Below are 18,838 nucleotides of genomic sequence, written 5' to 3' on the forward strand. Positions count from 1 at the left end.
ACCTAATGAAGCCAGCAAACTAGTCTTTTCCTTTGATTTATAACTCTTTCACATGCTTGGATGTGAAAATAAAATAAGACCTTTGAGCGTATAGATGAACTCATGGAAAAATGCATGGTACACCACTCATGCAAAAACAACAGCAACTTTTCCTTGCTTTTAAGATCCTTTTAAATTTCATTAACATTTTTACAGACAAGCAGTACTTAAATTTTCTACTCTTCTCTCACAACATCTTCAACGCAATGAAACATTGTATCTAATATCTCTCCTATACAACTCATTACATTAAATTTGAAACAGGGATTGTACATATTTATATTTAATTTTAGGAAAAACTACCAGTAACATTTCACGAATGAACAATCATGGCAATGAATCATTCATGGCAATGACTGAGCCTCATGACTAGACAAAGAAACTGTGGACAGAATAATGTATATTACAATATCACGCTTGAGCTATTTTGAACTCAAAAGGAAACAACTATGATCTTTTAACAGGTTTCACTACGACTTTCCCCCCCTCAGTGGATGCAGTAACCATTCAAATTGCATTAATGTCTCAGTGGTATTATTAGGAACAAAAAGAGCCAACGTTCAAATCCTCTTGCATGGATACAAGCAACTAAATTCAGTACTAATGTTCAGACTGGGTATGTAGGATCTTAAAGACAGTTATGAAGGATCTTAAAGACAGTTATGAAATTATCTAACTTCCACACTGAAGTAATAATGATATAATTTTTTTTGGTGCTTTAACTTGTACAGCTTAAGGGAAAAATAAAATTCCATTTATGTAATAAGAGAAAGTATGCGTGCAGGGGCATCCGCAGCAGTTCTAATGATTACAGAATATTTAGGAAAGTATTCTGTTACAATGAACAAAAACATACAGTTATCTTAACACATTCAAACAACCACGTTTTTGCAAGCCACTCCTCTTCCTCATACATGGTAACTACAAAGATATTCCATTCCTTTGAACTCGTACTATTTTAGGGAGTATTTTGCAGTATTTTAGACTGCGCAGATACTCTAGAAAGGTGTGGCAGGCATTGCTTGGAGGAATATTAGTAAGTTAGAATGTCTGTTATGTAATAAACAAAAGACTATACTCAAACCTTCTGTGCCATCCCGTATGAGAAGAGCCTGTTGTCCATTTTAATCCCATTTACCCATACAGCAAGTCATCTTTTCTTAAAAAGAGCAAGGGAACTGAGCTCCAATGTTGCACTACTTAGATCTACGCAGATGTAGATGGATCTGCCAAGAGCAGATGTATTATACTCAAGGAACATAATTCCATATCATTTTAAGTGTGCGCACCTATTTATTCTGTACTGATGTTTTATTGAAAAAATATATATATACATATAGAAAATAAGCACCAGAATTTTAGTCAGATTTTTTGAAGTAAAATGGCATAAGTACAAACAACAAACCTCAAGAGATTCTTTATATCATACAACAATATAAAGTAGCTTGCAATTGCATGACCCAACTCTCTCCATCTGTTGATAATACTTCAGAGAGATTATTTCTATTATTATTTCACACTATTTATCTTGTTTAGACTTGCCAGACTTATGTGGAGTCAAATGCAGAGAGCATTAGCTTTGCTCTCTATAATCCTATAAACGCAGCTGCAACCGGTATGACTATATTCTGCAAGCTAAGGAACTTGGTCTTTTAATATTTTAGGTTGCATTCTAATCCAATACAGTTGGTCTAAATTGTGGGCTCCCCAAAACAACAAAAATCCAGTAAATTTTTTAAGCACTGTATCAATTCTTCCCTCTTAATTTTTGTTAAGAGTTTGTTCACCAATAAGGGAGGAGTGGGGGGGTGGGGAAGAAATATTGGTAGATTTAACCATTCATATTCTATTCTTTTCTAAATGCCAGATTCTCATCTAAAGATTCACTGGAATGTCAGCTTCATCCTTTAAGTACCGACCTGGTGACAGACTTTCAGAGTCAATGTACTGTTGCTATAGAATGCTCACCTGGAAGACTCCCACTGGTTCTCACTGGATTGCTTAAAATATTCTTACCAGATATGGTTTCTTTTTATTAACCAATTTTACCCCCTTGGTTTTAGTTGCATAAATTAGTAACTACTTAAGAGATTCTTCTCTGGGTCACAGAAGGCACTAAAAACTTTTGATGATTATTTTCTTCATGAAGTCAAAACTCCTCTCATGCCATATTTCATTTTTAGATGACTACAAATAGTTTTGTCTCCTTAATTAAATATCCACTTACTGTACTGCGTTTTCTGTATGCAATTAGATGTTTTGGAAAATACATTATACATACATGCATGAACAACATTAAAAGGCTGCAAAGACACATCCTTACTTCTGCCAGCAGGCTGCATGCATCACATGACCACAGCTTCCTGTGTGGGTCCCACAAGGTAAGTCAGGGTGCATGAAGAGAGGATCTAGTGTATCTACATAGACACAACAGAAGGAAATTACATTGAAAGAACAGTAACGTAACTTCCGATCAGTATGAACAGATACAAACAACAGTATACACAGAACACAAGCCTTCAGATTTTATTTTCCCCACAGTTTGCCCAGTAACATTAAAATCCCATTTGGCTAGCTTTTCCAGACCAATACTCCAGCAAAGTAGTCACAAGACAGAGCCCACTTAAAACTACTGACAGCTTTCCACTAATTACGAAGAAAGAGATGACAAAATCCAAAAGCAATAGTAAATTGGTTAAAAGAGGGAAAAAAAAGAACAAAGTTCTTCTGTAATGGAATAGCTCTGTGGTTGGATTCACTGTCACTGAAGTTTTTAATGTATTTGTTATTGTATTTTTCAATGAAAGAAATGAAACTACTAAGGATAAGAAAAGTTACGCATTTCTCCAACTAATCCCACATATTTTCAAACCACTGACACGAACAGCACTGTTGAATAACAATGTCAAGCCTATCCTTTACTAATCTTGCAAAACTCTTATCAGCAAAAATGTTGTGAGAATGTAATGAAATCTGCATATGCAGCATAAAGACACCATTTTCCTCTTAAAAATACCTAAATAATACTGAACTAAACAACAGCAGTCCTCCCAACCTTATTTGGTGGACTGTTTATCATTTTGAACAGATACACCTGAATATGAGGAAATAAAAATGAAAAAAACACACCACAAAAAAACCTAGTACTCAAATTGCACTGAAAATATAATTTTGCTGAAGCTGCTCTAAATCAGAAACTGAAATAAGAAAGTGAATGTCGGTGTAACACTAATTTGCCACTATCTGCACTTCTGCTGTGGAAACAAGCATTCTTCCACTTTTTTAGAACTTAAAAAAAAAAAAGCTCTACAGACCTACTTCTAACTGATGGGCTGCAGAGGCCATACAGTAGAGAATAAGTGCTATAAATAATATCCAGAAGTGGCTTTAGGAAAAGGAACTTAATTCCTCTCTTTTTTCAATTATTTCAACAGTCCAACATGTCACTGCAGAAACTTACAAGTGTACCTGAATACAAGAGCATAGGATTTAATTTGTACTTCAGAGTACCACAGAACAGAGGGAAAAAAAAAAAAATAAAAAAAAGGATGCAATTAGTACATGGCCTAGATAAAAATTCTATACAGCTGCCTCAAAATTGCCATTAGCAGTAGTTTGCTGTTAAAAAGAAAAATGGATAAAACAGGGTTTCGTAGGGGACTTTCCTGGATCTAGGACTATTCAGTATTTGCTAATGACCCAGAGAAGGAAATACAAAACATCTTATTAAGCTAAACAACTTAGCAAAGGTTTGCAAGCATGATAGAGAATAGAGTGATACCCTGGAGAAATAAGAAACAATGCTGAACTTAAAATTTAAAGCTATTTGCGAGACAGTAGTGTCATTAAAAAAATAGGACATCTGGTTCATTTCGCTTTATGAGCTGACCATAAATCAACAATATCCTGTTATTTTCAAGTATTTTTTTTTCTATTTTATAAGTAAGAATTTAAACTACAAGTTGCAACATCCTTGCCATGCAAGGCAACAAACGAGAGAAGGTCTTGCAAGCACTTACAGACCTCCAATTTTACTATCTTTCAACACTGCACTCTTATTCTTTATATATTAGTTAGCTTCAATAAGCAGGATTTGAAAAAAAATTATTGACTCAGCTTTATAAGATATTGGCATATACATAGAGCATATATAATGATTAATAAATATTTAATAGATAACAGCTATTTGTTATTTTCTGTGTTAAAATAAATATAATTCAATTTACAGGGAAAAACCATCACTTAACTTGTAATTGTTATTTAATATTATACTGTGGTTGAATCATACTAGTAGTTTTATGATGAGGGCTGTTTAGTCTGGAGAAGAGGAGGGTGAGGGGAGACCATATCACCCTCTACAACTACCTGAAAGGAGGCTGTAGCGAGGTGGGGGTTGGTCTCTTCTCCCTGGTAATGGGCAATAGGACGAGGGGAAATGGCCTGAAGTTGCACCAGGGCAGGTTTAGGTTGGACATTAGGAAAATTTTTTCACTGAAAGGGTTGTTAAGCATTGGAACAGGCTGCCCAAGGAAGTGGTCGAGTCCCCATCCTTGTAGGTATTTAAAAGAGGTGTAGATGTGGTGCTTAGGGACATGGTTTAGTAGTGGGATGGCAGGGTTAGGGTAACGGTTGGACTTTGTGATCTTAAAGGTCTTCTCCAACCTAAACAATTCTATGAGATGTATGTCCACCTTGGGGTGATTTCACCTAAACAATGTTTGCCTAGGCTGTGTATCAAGTAGGACAGAGCTAAAAATTCTAATAAACATAACAATAAATTATCTTACTTACTCCTTACACACAAAACCAGTTATCCTGGTCAAAGAATTAGGGTCTCTTACTAATTTCTTTTCTTGACAAATCCATTTTTGATATGTCTTACTGCTTTATTGTCTGCCTTTTTTTAAATAATATTGTCTTATAAACTAATAATAATTACTATCATCCAACATATTTCTGGGCATCCAGGCTGGCTGGAATACTCAAATGTTTAGTACTTTCATTTCACTTCTACTTTTTTGGCCTTTTCTTCAGACAAATGCTTGCATGCCCTTCTGAAATCTCAACTATCTTGTATGCATTTTAGAAAATAATGTAAAGATTATACTGAAGAAAATGGTTCTGATAGTACTTTCAATATTACTTTAATAATTGCCAAGGTGAATACACTGAAGTTATCTAGACATTGTTTCGACTTTTCTTATCCTATTCTGGACCATATTTCTCTCTTATTAAAATTAAAAGCCACCAAGCATCTGATCTTCAATTATTATTAATTCTCTTTTTGAAAAAGAGAGCAAAAATGTCAGTGAGTATTTAAGCTTTCCCTTTTCCTTCTATTTATTTGCTTTCCTTCCCTTAAGTAATCGACCAAAAATCTCTCTCATGTGTAACTGTTACAAAAAAAATCTGGTTGGTCTTTGTGTTTCCTGCTACCAATATGATATTACGCAACTTTAGCTCTTGTGTTTTTATTATTCTCTTGCATTCATTCTTTTTTTCATTCATCAGATGATATCATATGCTCCTTGCTTACACTTCTCTGTTTTTTTTATGTTGCTCTTTTTATTATTTCCTGGACATGAAAAAAAACCCTGACAAAAACACAAACCCTCCTGAAGCTGCCATATTGGCCTCCAATAACGTTCATGTTATTTCCTCCATACTGGAAAAGTTTGCTGCTGCACTTGAACAAACAGGAGCTGTTACATTCTTGGATTTTTTCCAGAGTGACTACTCCTACCTAAGTTTTATAAAATCTTCTTGTGAGATTAAAGCATTTTCTGATTTCCCAGGGACAAATCAGAATCTTCATACACTTCTCATTTTTAAGTTTTAAAGCATGAATTTTAGAACAATTTGTAAGTTTTCACTGTCTTTTTATTAGCTAGTGTCAGCCATTTAGCAGTCTGACTGAATACAGAGTTTAATTAGGTTCAAAGGGTATGAGGTCTAGGTACAGAACTGCTTGTAGTCTAAAAGAAGAAAAATCGCATACCACCGGAGAGTTCAAGAATTCTGCTCCTATTCTGAGTTAAGGCAGTTGATTTCTGGACACAGGCAGATAATACCATGGCAGCACTTTCCAACTTTACTTCCTGCTCCTCCTGACAAAGAATACAGGTCAGAACTTCTTTCTCAGCAACAGATGGACCTCGTTTGGGACCCAAAGCGATTTTGGAGTAATCAACTGCCGAAGACATGCTGTAAGACCGTAAGTGACACAGATATAAAATAATCAGATGCCTTCTTCTAAACAAACTTATTCCTCTGGGCATCTAAAAATGTCATACACTGCTGATGTTTCTAGTTTTATTCCAAAGTGCTTTACAAAACAAAATGATGACCAAACAATGAAGAAACACCTCGATCCTCACTAAAATGCGGTGCCCTTTAAAAATAGAAAGTGGAAGCCAGCTAATAGGAAATAACACCATGAAATGAATTCAGACAGCAGGAAATTCAGGAAACTGTACTCAATGTAGATTGGATTAAATATATTTTAACCTTACAGACACATTAAAAATGTTTCTCCTTCCTGAAGAAAACATACTGAAAATGAATGCCACTACCTTAATCCAGTGCTTTGACACAATAAGCTCCCATATATTTTTTTAAGTTTTCCTTATTCCAGAGTTCAATCATGATTCATAGAACATGATTTATTAAAGATCAAAGCACATAGAAGTAATCTGTACTTTTTTTCCAGCAGATATCTCTCTTTTCCTGATCAGTTTTGTGAAGCCCCAATTAGACCAAAATTGTGAGTTTTATTATGCGTACTATATTTTTGAAACATCTCTAGAACAGGAGCAATCCATGCCAATAAAATTATAACCAATATAAACCAAACACCTTCAGTAAGAAACTAGATTTTTAAAACTAACAAACAGAAATAACAGTGACTTGAGTTATAAGAAGCGTATTTTCTTCATTGCAACTTAACCTTAAGAAATATTGGCTTTCAGATCCTTTCCAAACTAAATGCTTAAATTTCATATAAGATGAACAGCCACCTCCAAAATTAGTGTTGTCAACTCAGCAGCTTACTAATGGCATTTTTTCAAGTGTTAAGCAATACAAGTACCAACCATTTGAAGAAATAATTAGTTTTCTTATTGCTTATCTTATGCTGCTCTACAAAGTGAGCCCACTGTTCTTACATTAGCATACACATGCTAGTTTTTATATAATTCTGTATCAGAAGATGTCTTAAAGTAAAGAGACACAAGTTTGCTGACTGGGATGACACAATCTGTCCCTTGAATGTACTTTCAAATTTTTTTGTGTAGCAGGTAATGAACCCTTCCCACCAGCACTCTGGACATCTGTTTTTTCTTACCTTTCTTCCTCCATAATAGCATCTTCTTTTGCCTGTGCCTCCAGTGTGTTTTCATACAGGAGCTTATGGGTTTCAATGAAATTCCTCTGCAGTGCAGACATCTGGGCCATTATCTTCTGACGGTGCAACCTAGCTGCTTCTGCCTTTCTCTTCCGCTCAGCTTTCTCTTTATCCTGTGTGCTCTGTGTCTTACAATAAGAGACAATAAAGAAATCATAGGCAACAGAGAACATAAAAAAATGAGAAGAATCTTTCCCTGACTATATACATTCTAACCACTGACATCGAATTCCTTAACGGACAACACTCTACTGATTAAAAAGTTAACTGCTATCTGAAAAATGTAAATTGAAAATCTTAAGTGTTGACTAGGTTCATTAATCTAGTCAGAAGAAAGATTTTTCAGGGGTCCACAAAAGGTCACCAGGATAACCTCTTGCTCAGAGACAGGATCAGTAATACCTGAACCATTTTAATTAGGCGCTTGTCTGTTCTTAAGAAACTTTAATGAGGCGAACATCACAAGCCTCCTCCAGTGTTTTGTTATTCTCCCCATAAGCAAAATCCCTACTGAGTATTCAGCATCTCCCTTACAGGAATTTAAGGACAACAAAGCAAACTGATTGTTCCTACATTTTTGTGGCAGCTTTTTATGCATCTGAGGATTGTATTTTCCCCTATTCTTCTTTACTCTAGACTGGAAACTCTTCTTCTTCCAGTATTTTCTCATTTATCATGTTTTCAAAAACTATAAACAAAGTATTTATATTCTTTGGAAATGTAGAATTCGAAAAACAGGTAGACTTAATTAAAACATATAGAACCTAATTTCCTTTATTCAATTACTTAAGGCACAAATTGAACATTATACACATTGCTTCCATTCACGGTGCCATTACTGTTTCAGGAAATGAAACAACAAACGGCTCCATAAGTAGTGGAACTGCAAGAGTCTTATTTCTTACCGACTTTTGTGTTTTGTTCCCTTACCTTACCAGATATCATATGACACCTTTCTCAAAAAAGAAACACAGCATATGCTGTGGTAAGTTGAGAGCTATGCATGCAATGACTAGCCAAGATTGTTTGGCAGCAAACTGTTGCCAAACAGAATGTGTAAGAGTAAACTGGCCTGTCTTTGCACACTGTCTAAGGGTAATTGGACTCTTCTATTCAACTGCCAATTTAAAAAAAAACCCAAGAAACAAACAAAACAAACAAACAAACAAAAAAACCCACAAAAAAAACCCCCAACCTCATGGGACTGCAGTTATCTCTGGAATTTCCATTTCACTGTGTCATTTGACCACTGGATTCAAAAGTTATTTTGAGGGAAGCAGCTAGAGACCGATACACAGACAGAATAATCACCTAAGCCTGATGTCATTATACAAATCAAGAAAAAGCAGATTAGCCTCTAGGTAGGTCACGTAAGTTACAAGACATCATTTTAAGTGGATTTGTATTTCTAATTATTGCACAAATACAATATAATAGAAAAGGTGGTCAAATCCTAAAGATAAGAAATGGTGAAAAGAACACAAATTACCTCTTCACTGCCCCTCAGTTGTTTCACTTAACTTGGAAGTACAACCAAAACCACACTAGCTGCTAATAATTTCATGAAATATGCTTAGCATAAATTCCATTTATTAAAAATATTAGTCTTGGAACCCAAATCCTATTTTTAGGCAATAGATCAGAAATTAGTATTTTAAAAATTATCATTTTAGGTAACAATAAATTTAGGCACCTTTTTGAAAACAGCCATTCAAAACGTTAAACACACGGCTTCCACTGAAATTTTTTTTTGTTTATTACCTCATCACCTTTCGTAGCTTCTGAGCCTGATGTAGCTGCTACTGTTGTCAAACAAGATTTTTCTCTCAATCTTTTCACTGTGTCAAACATCTAGGAATAGAGATTAGATGTTAAAAATAAAATGCAACTTGGCTTTTATTACAGTATAGACAGGATTAAAGCTCTTGATATTTAATTTCACATTATTTTCAGATTTTCAAATTGATGAAACCAACTGCCATACTCCTAAATAACAAAAACATCTGAGACCATATGTGTACTCCTGTAACACTGCTGTGTCTGTATCCTAAACCTGATGAGCACTGCTCAGTATGAAGTAAAATTCTTCCAAATTTTCCAGTCTTCTGGCACTAAGTGCAGTAATACTGCTAAGCAGCTAAAGCATCTGTACATCAGAAGAATGGGCAGAGACTGCTAGCTTATTTCAAGTCGGTGAGATGTGGATCATCCCATGGAAATAGTTACTAAAATGATACAAAACTCTGTACATCTGGAACAGAAAGCCTTCCAGCATATGCCCAATTAGTAAATGAAAACTGAAGGTTCAATTTTAATACTTTCTCCAGCTATCTTTACTTTAATAATATTATCAAAACTTCAAGTTGCTTAAGTATTCTACATTTACTATATGTATCATTAAAAAGTTAAATATACCTTTTAAAGTACATTTTTATTTTTGCCCTTAGTATTTTAGAAGAGTACTTCTAAAAAAAAAAACAAAACAAAAAAAAAAAAAAAAAACCAACTTTCAAACCTGCCTCTCTAACGTACCGGGATAATTTCAGTACCTGAGCATAGTTTTGGAAACCTACTGTGGATTTGTACCCTCTTTTCCAAAAGCTCTGTCTTCTATATTTGCCCCCTAAAACAAGAAGCCCAAATGGAACAGGACAGTAGTATTTCTGCTAAGCAAAAGCAGCAGCCTCCTACATTAGAGAAGGTGTCACAGCTCTAGAAGTTTTTCCTGTCTCTTACTAGGAAATGGCAGGGACTTGGATGGAAAAATTCCGCAGGTCAAATGTACAATGTGGCCATTAGTCAGATCCATATGACTCAAGTCTTAATACAAGCAGCCTCTAAAATGCTTTCCCAGTTAATAAACTTTTACTCATCACTTGCTGTTATTTTGCAACAGAAATATGAGGAATAAAGTTTATGTATAAAAATGTCATTACTGGAATGAGTTATCTAACAAAAAATTGATCCAATACTTGGAAAGTAGCAATAACAAGTACAATTACTTGTGTTAACAACAGTATTCAAAAAACCTTCTCATCTAAAAAAAAGGGGGGGGCGGGAAGAATGTTCCTACAGATTAAGCTTCTCAAGAAAGCATTGCAGCTGTAAACACTGGGTTACATGTAGGAATTATAACACCTATCAAAGCTTCCTAAATTACTAAACTTAGATCATACTTCTCTCCCCCTTGTGTACCTGCAATATCCAATTGACTGTGTCCTTCTGTGCCTCCAACTGAGGAACTCTCTTCAATTTTTCCAGAAGCATTAACACGTTCACAGCATTCAAGGCCGAGCTTCCCATTCCTTTACAAAGGAGAGAAAAATAGAAAAGCATGGGTCTTCTGGGAAAAAAACCCATCTCAACGTCTTAATATATTTACAACCATGGATATGCCTTAAAATATTGCTAATCATACAACACACATACACGAACACAACCTGTGTAGTTACATTTCTGGTTTAATTTCATCTGTTTATTCCAGTTAAATGTAATATAGTCTTTCCCCCCTTGTAGATCAGTAATTTTTGCTACTTCCAAGAGCCCAAATACAGACAAAACCAGAATTGCCTTTCACTTCAAGGAGAAGCAGTAAAGCTCTTACAGCTTACATAAGTTTGCTAACAGCTCAGTGTGCACAAGTTTATTTCTATCACAAAAACTATCATAATTACAGTAATTCTTTGATTCCTCACACCTTAGTAACAGTTCATAACATTCTAGGCCATTCTCCAATGCAAGTATGCTTTAAAATTGAGACCATCCTCTTCAGTTATATTTCTTTTGGAGCACTTTCTATTTGAAGTTAATTTGCACATTTTTAGAAGTGAGACAAATACACACACACCCTTTATTTATTTATTTAAAATCACTTCTCAATAAGAGTTTTCTAACAAAAATACTGATTATTTTTGCATCCCTTATGCATAAATGGGGCTTTGGTTTTTCTGGTTACACTGAACAAAAGCTGGCAAAGAATTCTCTAACATCTCAACAGTAATTACGTCTAGTAGTGTATTCCTAAATTTGACATGAAGCTTCTTAAACAGAAATACATTCACTATGATGGTAATACTTCTACTTGCTCAACAATAAGAAAAAATTAAGAATAAAACGTGAAATGGGAGTGTTTTTCAAACTCAGTGACACCTCTTTTTACGTTTTTGAAAAACTAAATCAAGGCAGTCCAGCAGCTTTATGTATTTATTTATTGGTATAGGAAGCATTTAGAGGACGTGTAGATGTGGTGCTAAGTGACATGGTTTAGTGGTGGACGTGGCAGTGTTAGGTTAAAGGTTGGACCCAATGATATTAAAGGTCTTTTCCAACCTAAACAATTCTCTGATTCTATGATTTTACTTCACAGTTCTTATCTCTGTGTCATTTCTCAAATGACAATTACATTTAGCTTTATAATGGATTTTTTATTTATTTATTCTTACACAGTGAAGCAGAAACTCTGGATAAGCTGGAAGACTATTTAGAAAATATAGATTCCGACCCCCACTCACTAGTCTTGAATGCAAGATTAGGAAGTACTCTGCAAGGATTTGGAAAAGCAGAGAAAAAGAAAAAAGCACACTTCATAGCCACTAAGTTTTGTTTCTATTATCACTACCATAGTAAAAGGCTTTAACTTTCAGGTAAACCAATAATTGTACAGCTCAAGAGTACAAGGGTTGGAGACAGTTCATTAAATCCACTGTCATTTTTCAAGGAGTTCTTAGTTTCCACTTCTATAATGTTCTTGTGAAGGAAGAACCGTTTTCAGGTACCCAACACTAGTATTACTTTTCCATTTCTTTCCCAGGAAGAGAAGTATGTCTCCTCTTCAACGTATCTGGCAATTGGGAACAAAGGAAGCTAGTCCAAACCTGGTCTCTTGATTTTTTTTTTTTTTTTAATTTTTTTTTTTTTTTAATATTTTAGCAGGTTTTAATTCTATAGCAAAAAGTAAATCCTTTCTGACTAAAATCACTGAGTGCTTTCTTCTATTCTGTTTTTGTCCTTACAAAATCAAGTTAGCCTAATTTACTCTGTCCTTTCAAAGAAAACGAAACGTACGTGTTGCTTTGTGATAAAAATCAAAGGTTACTTCTTCTTCTGGACACTTCAGTAACTGCTGCTTCTCTTCTAGTAACCCTAAAGAAAGGAGATGAAGCACCTAAAAAAAAAAAAAGTACATCTCATTCACTGTTAGAGGTCTGGAAAACTGGCATATAAAATAAAGATATTTAATATAGTTCTGTACTATATGGTGATTATATCGATCATAAACCACATAAATGAAAAAAGTGCAGAGATCATATATAGAAACAATGCACAAAATCATTTTCCTGCATATTACCTGCATTAAAATAAACAAACTTGCACACACTTTACATTTGTAATATATGAATCTTGTAATTTTGCTGACACAAATCTATGAATACTTGGCTAATTCCATAATCCAAAGATCAGCAGGTAAGGCAAAGCAATTAAATAATCTATGCACTCTAATTACAAAACTGATTAATTCAACCAGTCTGCAGATTCAGATCCTAATCCTAAAATATTTAAAAAAAAAAAAAAACCCGCAACAACCCAACCTTCAACAATTCAACAATTTCAATAATTTTTTTTTTTTTAAAGCATAAAGTCACTGTGGTAAAATGAAATGTTGAAATGCTTACAAAATTGTATTATTTCATGACTGAGGCCCCAAAAATATTTACATATTTGGAGACTTTGCAGCTTACAGGATGAAGCAACTTCAATTTCTTTAAGATTATCGAAGGGTTACTTATTTGCACATGAAGTTCCAAGGAAAAAATGAGGTAAGGATAATTACATATTGAAACCGCTTCAGTGATGAGGCAACACAGGGTGGAAAGCAAAATAGACAACTGAAGAATATTCCTAATTTAAGAAATGTGAAACACAGTAGTATATTTTAGAGTCGACATAAATAATTAGAAATATTTTCTTTGTCGATAAGATTTATAAAAACAGGTTTGGGGTCAAAAAGTAAATTCTTATAATTCAAAGTTATGGTTTATCTTTACACATTTTGATCTTATCATAAGCAGTTGACATGGTCAACACAGGAACAACCACAGGAAGAAGACCAAAGCTAACCATACCATTTGGATCATAGCTTCAGTCCACAAGTGGGTTTCCAGTTCTACTGCTCTCTGAAGAATGGTCCGCAGTATGTGCATCATAACGTCACAGTTCAGAATCCTCACCACGTTGCTGAATGCAGGACTGAAGTCTGGAGGAGGAGGTGGTGGCAACGCTAGGAAATGGAGATGTGCAAATATATTAACAAACTGGCATCTCAAAGATTGCAGGCAAAAAAAAGAGAGCACAAGCATACTAATTCCACTGAAATAACCTGTAAAGGTTCCACTGAACCTTTAAATTAATAAAGTCACCCTCAAACACAATTGTTCACTTAAGTCAGCTTTCAACAGGCTTTCAGCTTAGTACAACTAAGTACTTCTTTTATAAAACACATGCAAACTAAGGCTAAAAAAAAAAAAAATCACAAGTACTTAGTTGTATCTGTAATGCAAATCTAATACTTTGCACTGCCTTATTATTTATGTATCACTAATAAACACACAGTGTTTGTGTTTTGCATCAGATATAAAATTTTCAAGTAGTTAAACAAGCAAGCAGTGGATCTTCCAAGGTGTGGCTGAAGCTCTAAATTCTTCCTGCTGCTGAGGCATTCTGATAATTTCTAGCTATGTACATTTTGAGTTGATATTGAAACTGTGTGATGTGGTGTCTCACTCAGAAGCAACCTGGAATCTTGGCACCTACTAACAGCAGCTCGATTAATGCCGCAGCATTTCCCTACCTGGAAGCATTGACATTAGTCTTCTTTTGGTACCTGGAATCCTATTTTCAGAAAACTATGAATGCAGTATCTCTGAAACTATCACTCTTTTGACAATTTAGACTGAATGAATTACCAAAAGTTACTGATAAAGACAACACAGCCACATAAAAGCATATGCACAAAGTATTTACAACAAAATGGGTAGCCTCAGGGGAATACACATCAACATAAACATCTTTGTATTTTGGAACTGTATAGTCCAATTATATGAATTTCAGTTTCTGACAATTACATCTAAATATCTGCTTTTTAAAAGTTCTACAAAATAAACGTCCCTGCTAACATTTTAAGTTGCTGAAGTGAACAGGAGGAAAAAAAAAAATAAAGAAGGTACTATTGAAGTCTGTCAACTGTATAAAATAAACTGTGGTGGAAGAAACCAGAAGTAATCCAAAGATTATTCACTATTTTCCAGCTGTCATAATCTTCAGAGTTACTGAAGGAAATTCATCTTTTTCAAAGAGAATGTGATTTCCAATTTAACTGTGTCCCTCCTAAATTACAATACCAATTTATTCTTTTTCAGTTCCAGAATTTTTCAACTGAAAGGGATCCAAAGCAAGTAAAATTCACTCAGAATTAATTCTAACCATCTTAGGTATGAAATGCTGTAGCGTCCCTGACTGTACACAAGAATCAAAATGTGCTTTAGAATAGGAAGTAAAGATTAAGGTATTCAACTGGAAGGGCAATCTGGGAAGAGAAAAATAGTTGTATCTGTTGCAACTCACAAAAGCAGTGATAGTGATTTTATTAAATTGTTCATTGTACTTATTTGTTCAGCTTACAAAGTCTTCCTCAAATCAACTCAATTAATGCTCATGATTTGAATGGGTAAAAGTAAACTCAAAAGGAAAATAACATTTCTGTTACAATAGTAACATGGGGGTTTATTGTTATATGTATTTGCAGCTTCTAAAAAAAGAAAATTTTGATTTACAGAACTTAAGTCTCAAGCTACTTACAGAATGGGCATGAGCACTAGCTCCTGCAGCAACCTTCTCTACATGGCATTATTACTTCTCAATGTTGTGCTAGAGAAACTGCTCACAAAAAATAAACTTTTGCCTCCTAATTACTCCACCATAAAAACTCTTAGTTGTTCATTTTGCCAATGGGTGCTATGCCATGTTTATTTGTCTACATGGAAATTGAACTAAAAATTCCAAAACTCCTATCTTTGTGTTAAAAAAAAGGAAAAAAGATAAAAGAAATGTCAGGTGCTAATTAACTGCAATTACTACAAATCACAACAAATTTAATGTGAACTCAACTGTCCATGATTAAGTCACAAGACATCTCCCAAAGCTCGTTTTATATGCACAGCTACATACACTACTGAATTATCACATTTGTTGAATCAAATTTTTACCTTCATCTCTGTTTTCTTGTTTTCTTCTTTTCTTTTGTGTATGTTCAGCCTACAGAAAAAGTAGTGCTGTTATATCAGCATCTCTACAGAAGCATGCAATAAAAACAGAAATGGGGCAAGACTAACTAAACTAGACATTTGGCAAGGTACTTTGTCAATACTTGGTCGCGTAACTAGAATCTTGTCTGAAATCTGTTTAACAATGTTGTATTTTGCATTTCAATTTGTAGTAGAGATAAATAATTGGACATATTTGCTTCCTCAATAAGAATTATAAAAGCAAAGTTTGGGGTTTTCCAGTTCAAAGATAATTCTTACCCTATTTTGTTCTTAGCATAAACAGTTAACAGAAGTCACCATAAGGAAAATACTAATGCAAACCATACCACGTCAATTTGTATTAACAACCGTAACTTCGTTAGAAGTTCAGTTTTTAAGTTAGCTGCATATACTCTTTACTGAATCAGTTTCTTTAGATTCCATTAATTCCCTCGATTCAGCAAAATTCTTTAGACATTGATAAGTATGTACTATTTTTAACCTTTGAGAGTGAATCTTGCACTGCTTACCTTGCTGTGCTGGGTCTTAGTATAGTGATAAAAGAACATATTGAACTCCTTCAAGCATTCATCTTTCAGTTCATAAACTCCATGGCCAGACACACCCGGTTTCCTTACAGAAAAATATTTCATGACATACCAATTAATAATGTGTGCTCAGCACATCTTTGAATGTAAACAAACCAGTAACACAATTCATTTTCTAAGGAAATGCTAATGAGAAGTGGAATAGTGACAGCTGCTTCATTAACTTATAAAGAACATAGAGTGAGTACAGTTATCAGTCTTTAATTTTCAAGACTGTTTACTACTGTAAATCCTACCTAGCAGCAAAATATTTGTAGTCTACACCATCTACAGCACACCACATAGCCTCTAACAGGTAAATCTTTTTCAAATTTACGGCTTAGAATTTCAGACATTGGATGTTATTGTGTAAAATTCATTACTTTCTTTAACCAGGGTACAAAACAAGTAATACAAACAGCTACTTTCCAGCCAGTGAGATTTTTTGAACCTTCCATATAACTCGCAAAGCAAGATTCCTAGGTACACCTACAGTTGCCCTCAATTAAACATAAACAAGCAAGCCACATGAAATTTAAAGTAAGGTATACTAAAATAATTAAAATTACAAAATATTTTCATGACAAAAATAGCAGACATTTGAACTAGTTTTTCTGAACTGCTATAACTGATTGTTCCATATTTGTGCATATATATAAAAATATATTTATATTTGCACATATATATGTGCATATACATATGTTTAAAAAAATAACTCCCATTTGAAAATTACAGCAAGTTAGCAACTAAATAACATCTAAACCAATGATTAGGTGGCGATTTTCAAAAGGTACAAGGAGTTGTTAAGGTTCCCAACCATCTTTGAAATAAAATGAACTTTTGAAGATTCTCCCACTAGGACTTGAGGTAACTAAACTCCTGAGACTCCTCAAACTGAATGTGAAGAAAGAGGGGGGGCAAAAGGAGAGAAGCAGAAGCTTTGGATATTCCACACATTTTTCTTCCCAATACATATCTGACAGCGTATAAATTTCAAGACAGCAAAATATTAGCTGTACAGGGACCGTGCAGTGCAGCTTGTTTAACCCATATAATCTAAGCGATCTTATTTCACATTCAAGCTACTTATAAAACAATATTAAGAACTTACTTAAATGTAGCCACTTTATCAATTACATTCTCCAAGCCAGTTTCATTGTTCTCCTGGTAAAAAATTTAATTTGGTATAAATATATAAGGATTCAAATATCTTCAGTCTTATACTAGGTGTAACAAAAATCAATATACAGATTTAGATCAATTCCCTAATTAATTAATTAATATATTTTGCCCACTGTTATTCAGAAAGCAGATATTTGTAACAGACAAGTTAAAAGTACAAAGACAAATACTTTCATTTAATCATGTAACATTTTATTTATAACAGAGCTGATTTCCAGAAACAGAAAAGTGCCTTACCCAACCTCAATGGAGGGAAAACCAGTTTTAGTCTCTTAAAATAGTGAATGTGGATCACCCATTATTGGTTTCTAATAATATTCCAGGCTATTTAATTTACAATAAAAGATTTTGCATTGACTGCCAGCCCTGAAAACTTGCACAGGCTATAAAATCTGATTCACATTCCTTTCCTTTGCTTGAATTTTCATCAGTTGGACTAGAATGGCATAGAACGGAATAGAATTTTGCTTTCAAATAGACCTGTACAATACTTGACTTCCAATGGATCTGCACAGGTTTAAGTGATCAAAATTACAGGATCAAATTTATTGGTGGTACACAGGACAGAATGGAATCCAGCTGCATGGTCCTAACAGGGCCAGAAGAGAAAATAATTTTAAAACTTTTCTTTTTGAAGCTAGGAGAACTACAGCTGAATATTCTAAAAAAATCCCCCTCTTCATCAAAAAGCACAACGCCCATGCAAGCCTTTTCAGATTAGGCCATACTTGAATACATGACATTTACCTTTACACCAGCAAGGTGTTTACGCCCCTTTGTCGTCCTAGTTTGTAATTCTGAAACCAACATTTCAGCTTTATATCAGAAATAAAATGCTTCCATATAAAGATACGGAAGCTAAAGTAGAAAGAGACATAAACCAAGAAAAAGTAAGCGTAGGAAAAAAGTAAATAAACCAGACTTACGTTTTCAGGCAAGGACTTGGTAATGGCACTGTGAGCCATTGGTTCAATACATAACAGATGGATGATTTCTCTCATGATAACATCTTCTTTTGTCACATTACTCACTCCAGGCACATATCTTTCCCCTACGAGAGTGAATCAAAAGGAGAAGAATGGCAAACATGACAGTTATAAAGGAATTCTGAATTTTGCAGAGAGATAACGCTATTGCTGGGAAATATCCCAGTATAAGCTTGCATCCACCAGAAACCTATCCCAAGTGTCTGAGAAAAAATATTTTTTAGCCTAGCTTCCTAACAAAATGGGCCGAGATAGAGTTTCTCTTCGTATTCTACTTTAATAGACAATTATGAAGTTATCTAACAGCTTTTTTTCACCATGCAACCCCTATTGCTTCCAGTT

At 34.4% G+C, this 18,838-nt stretch overlaps 1 protein-coding gene across 1 annotated transcript in view; it reads right to left on the reverse strand.

Moving 5' to 3' along the window:
- The window catches only part of UBR1 (ubiquitin protein ligase E3 component n-recognin 1), a 70,447-nt gene that overhangs the window by 17,528 nt on the left and 34,081 nt on the right, over positions 1-18,838 (reverse strand). The window contains exons 21-31 of the mRNA XM_035900952.1: positions 18,437-18,561; positions 17,440-17,492; positions 16,272-16,374; positions 15,703-15,751; positions 13,564-13,718; positions 12,506-12,605; positions 10,637-10,746; positions 9,203-9,292; positions 7,382-7,563; positions 6,038-6,243; positions 2,363-2,456 (exon numbers count right to left, since the gene is read on the reverse strand). Coding sequence (XP_035756845.1) covers positions 2,363-2,456; positions 6,038-6,243; positions 7,382-7,563; positions 9,203-9,292; positions 10,637-10,746; positions 12,506-12,605; positions 13,564-13,718; positions 15,703-15,751; positions 16,272-16,374; positions 17,440-17,492; positions 18,437-18,561 — 1,267 coding nt within the window. The remainder of the gene's footprint in view (positions 1-2,362; positions 2,457-6,037; positions 6,244-7,381; positions 7,564-9,202; positions 9,293-10,636; positions 10,747-12,505; positions 12,606-13,563; positions 13,719-15,702; positions 15,752-16,271; positions 16,375-17,439; positions 17,493-18,436; positions 18,562-18,838) is intronic.

Source organism: Egretta garzetta, unplaced genomic scaffold, assembly GCF_000687185.1.
Source record: "Egretta garzetta isolate BGI_Z169 unplaced genomic scaffold, ASM68718v1 scaffold828, whole genome shotgun sequence".
In the NCBI taxonomy this organism is placed as follows: domain Eukaryota; kingdom Metazoa; phylum Chordata; class Aves; order Pelecaniformes; family Ardeidae; genus Egretta; species Egretta garzetta.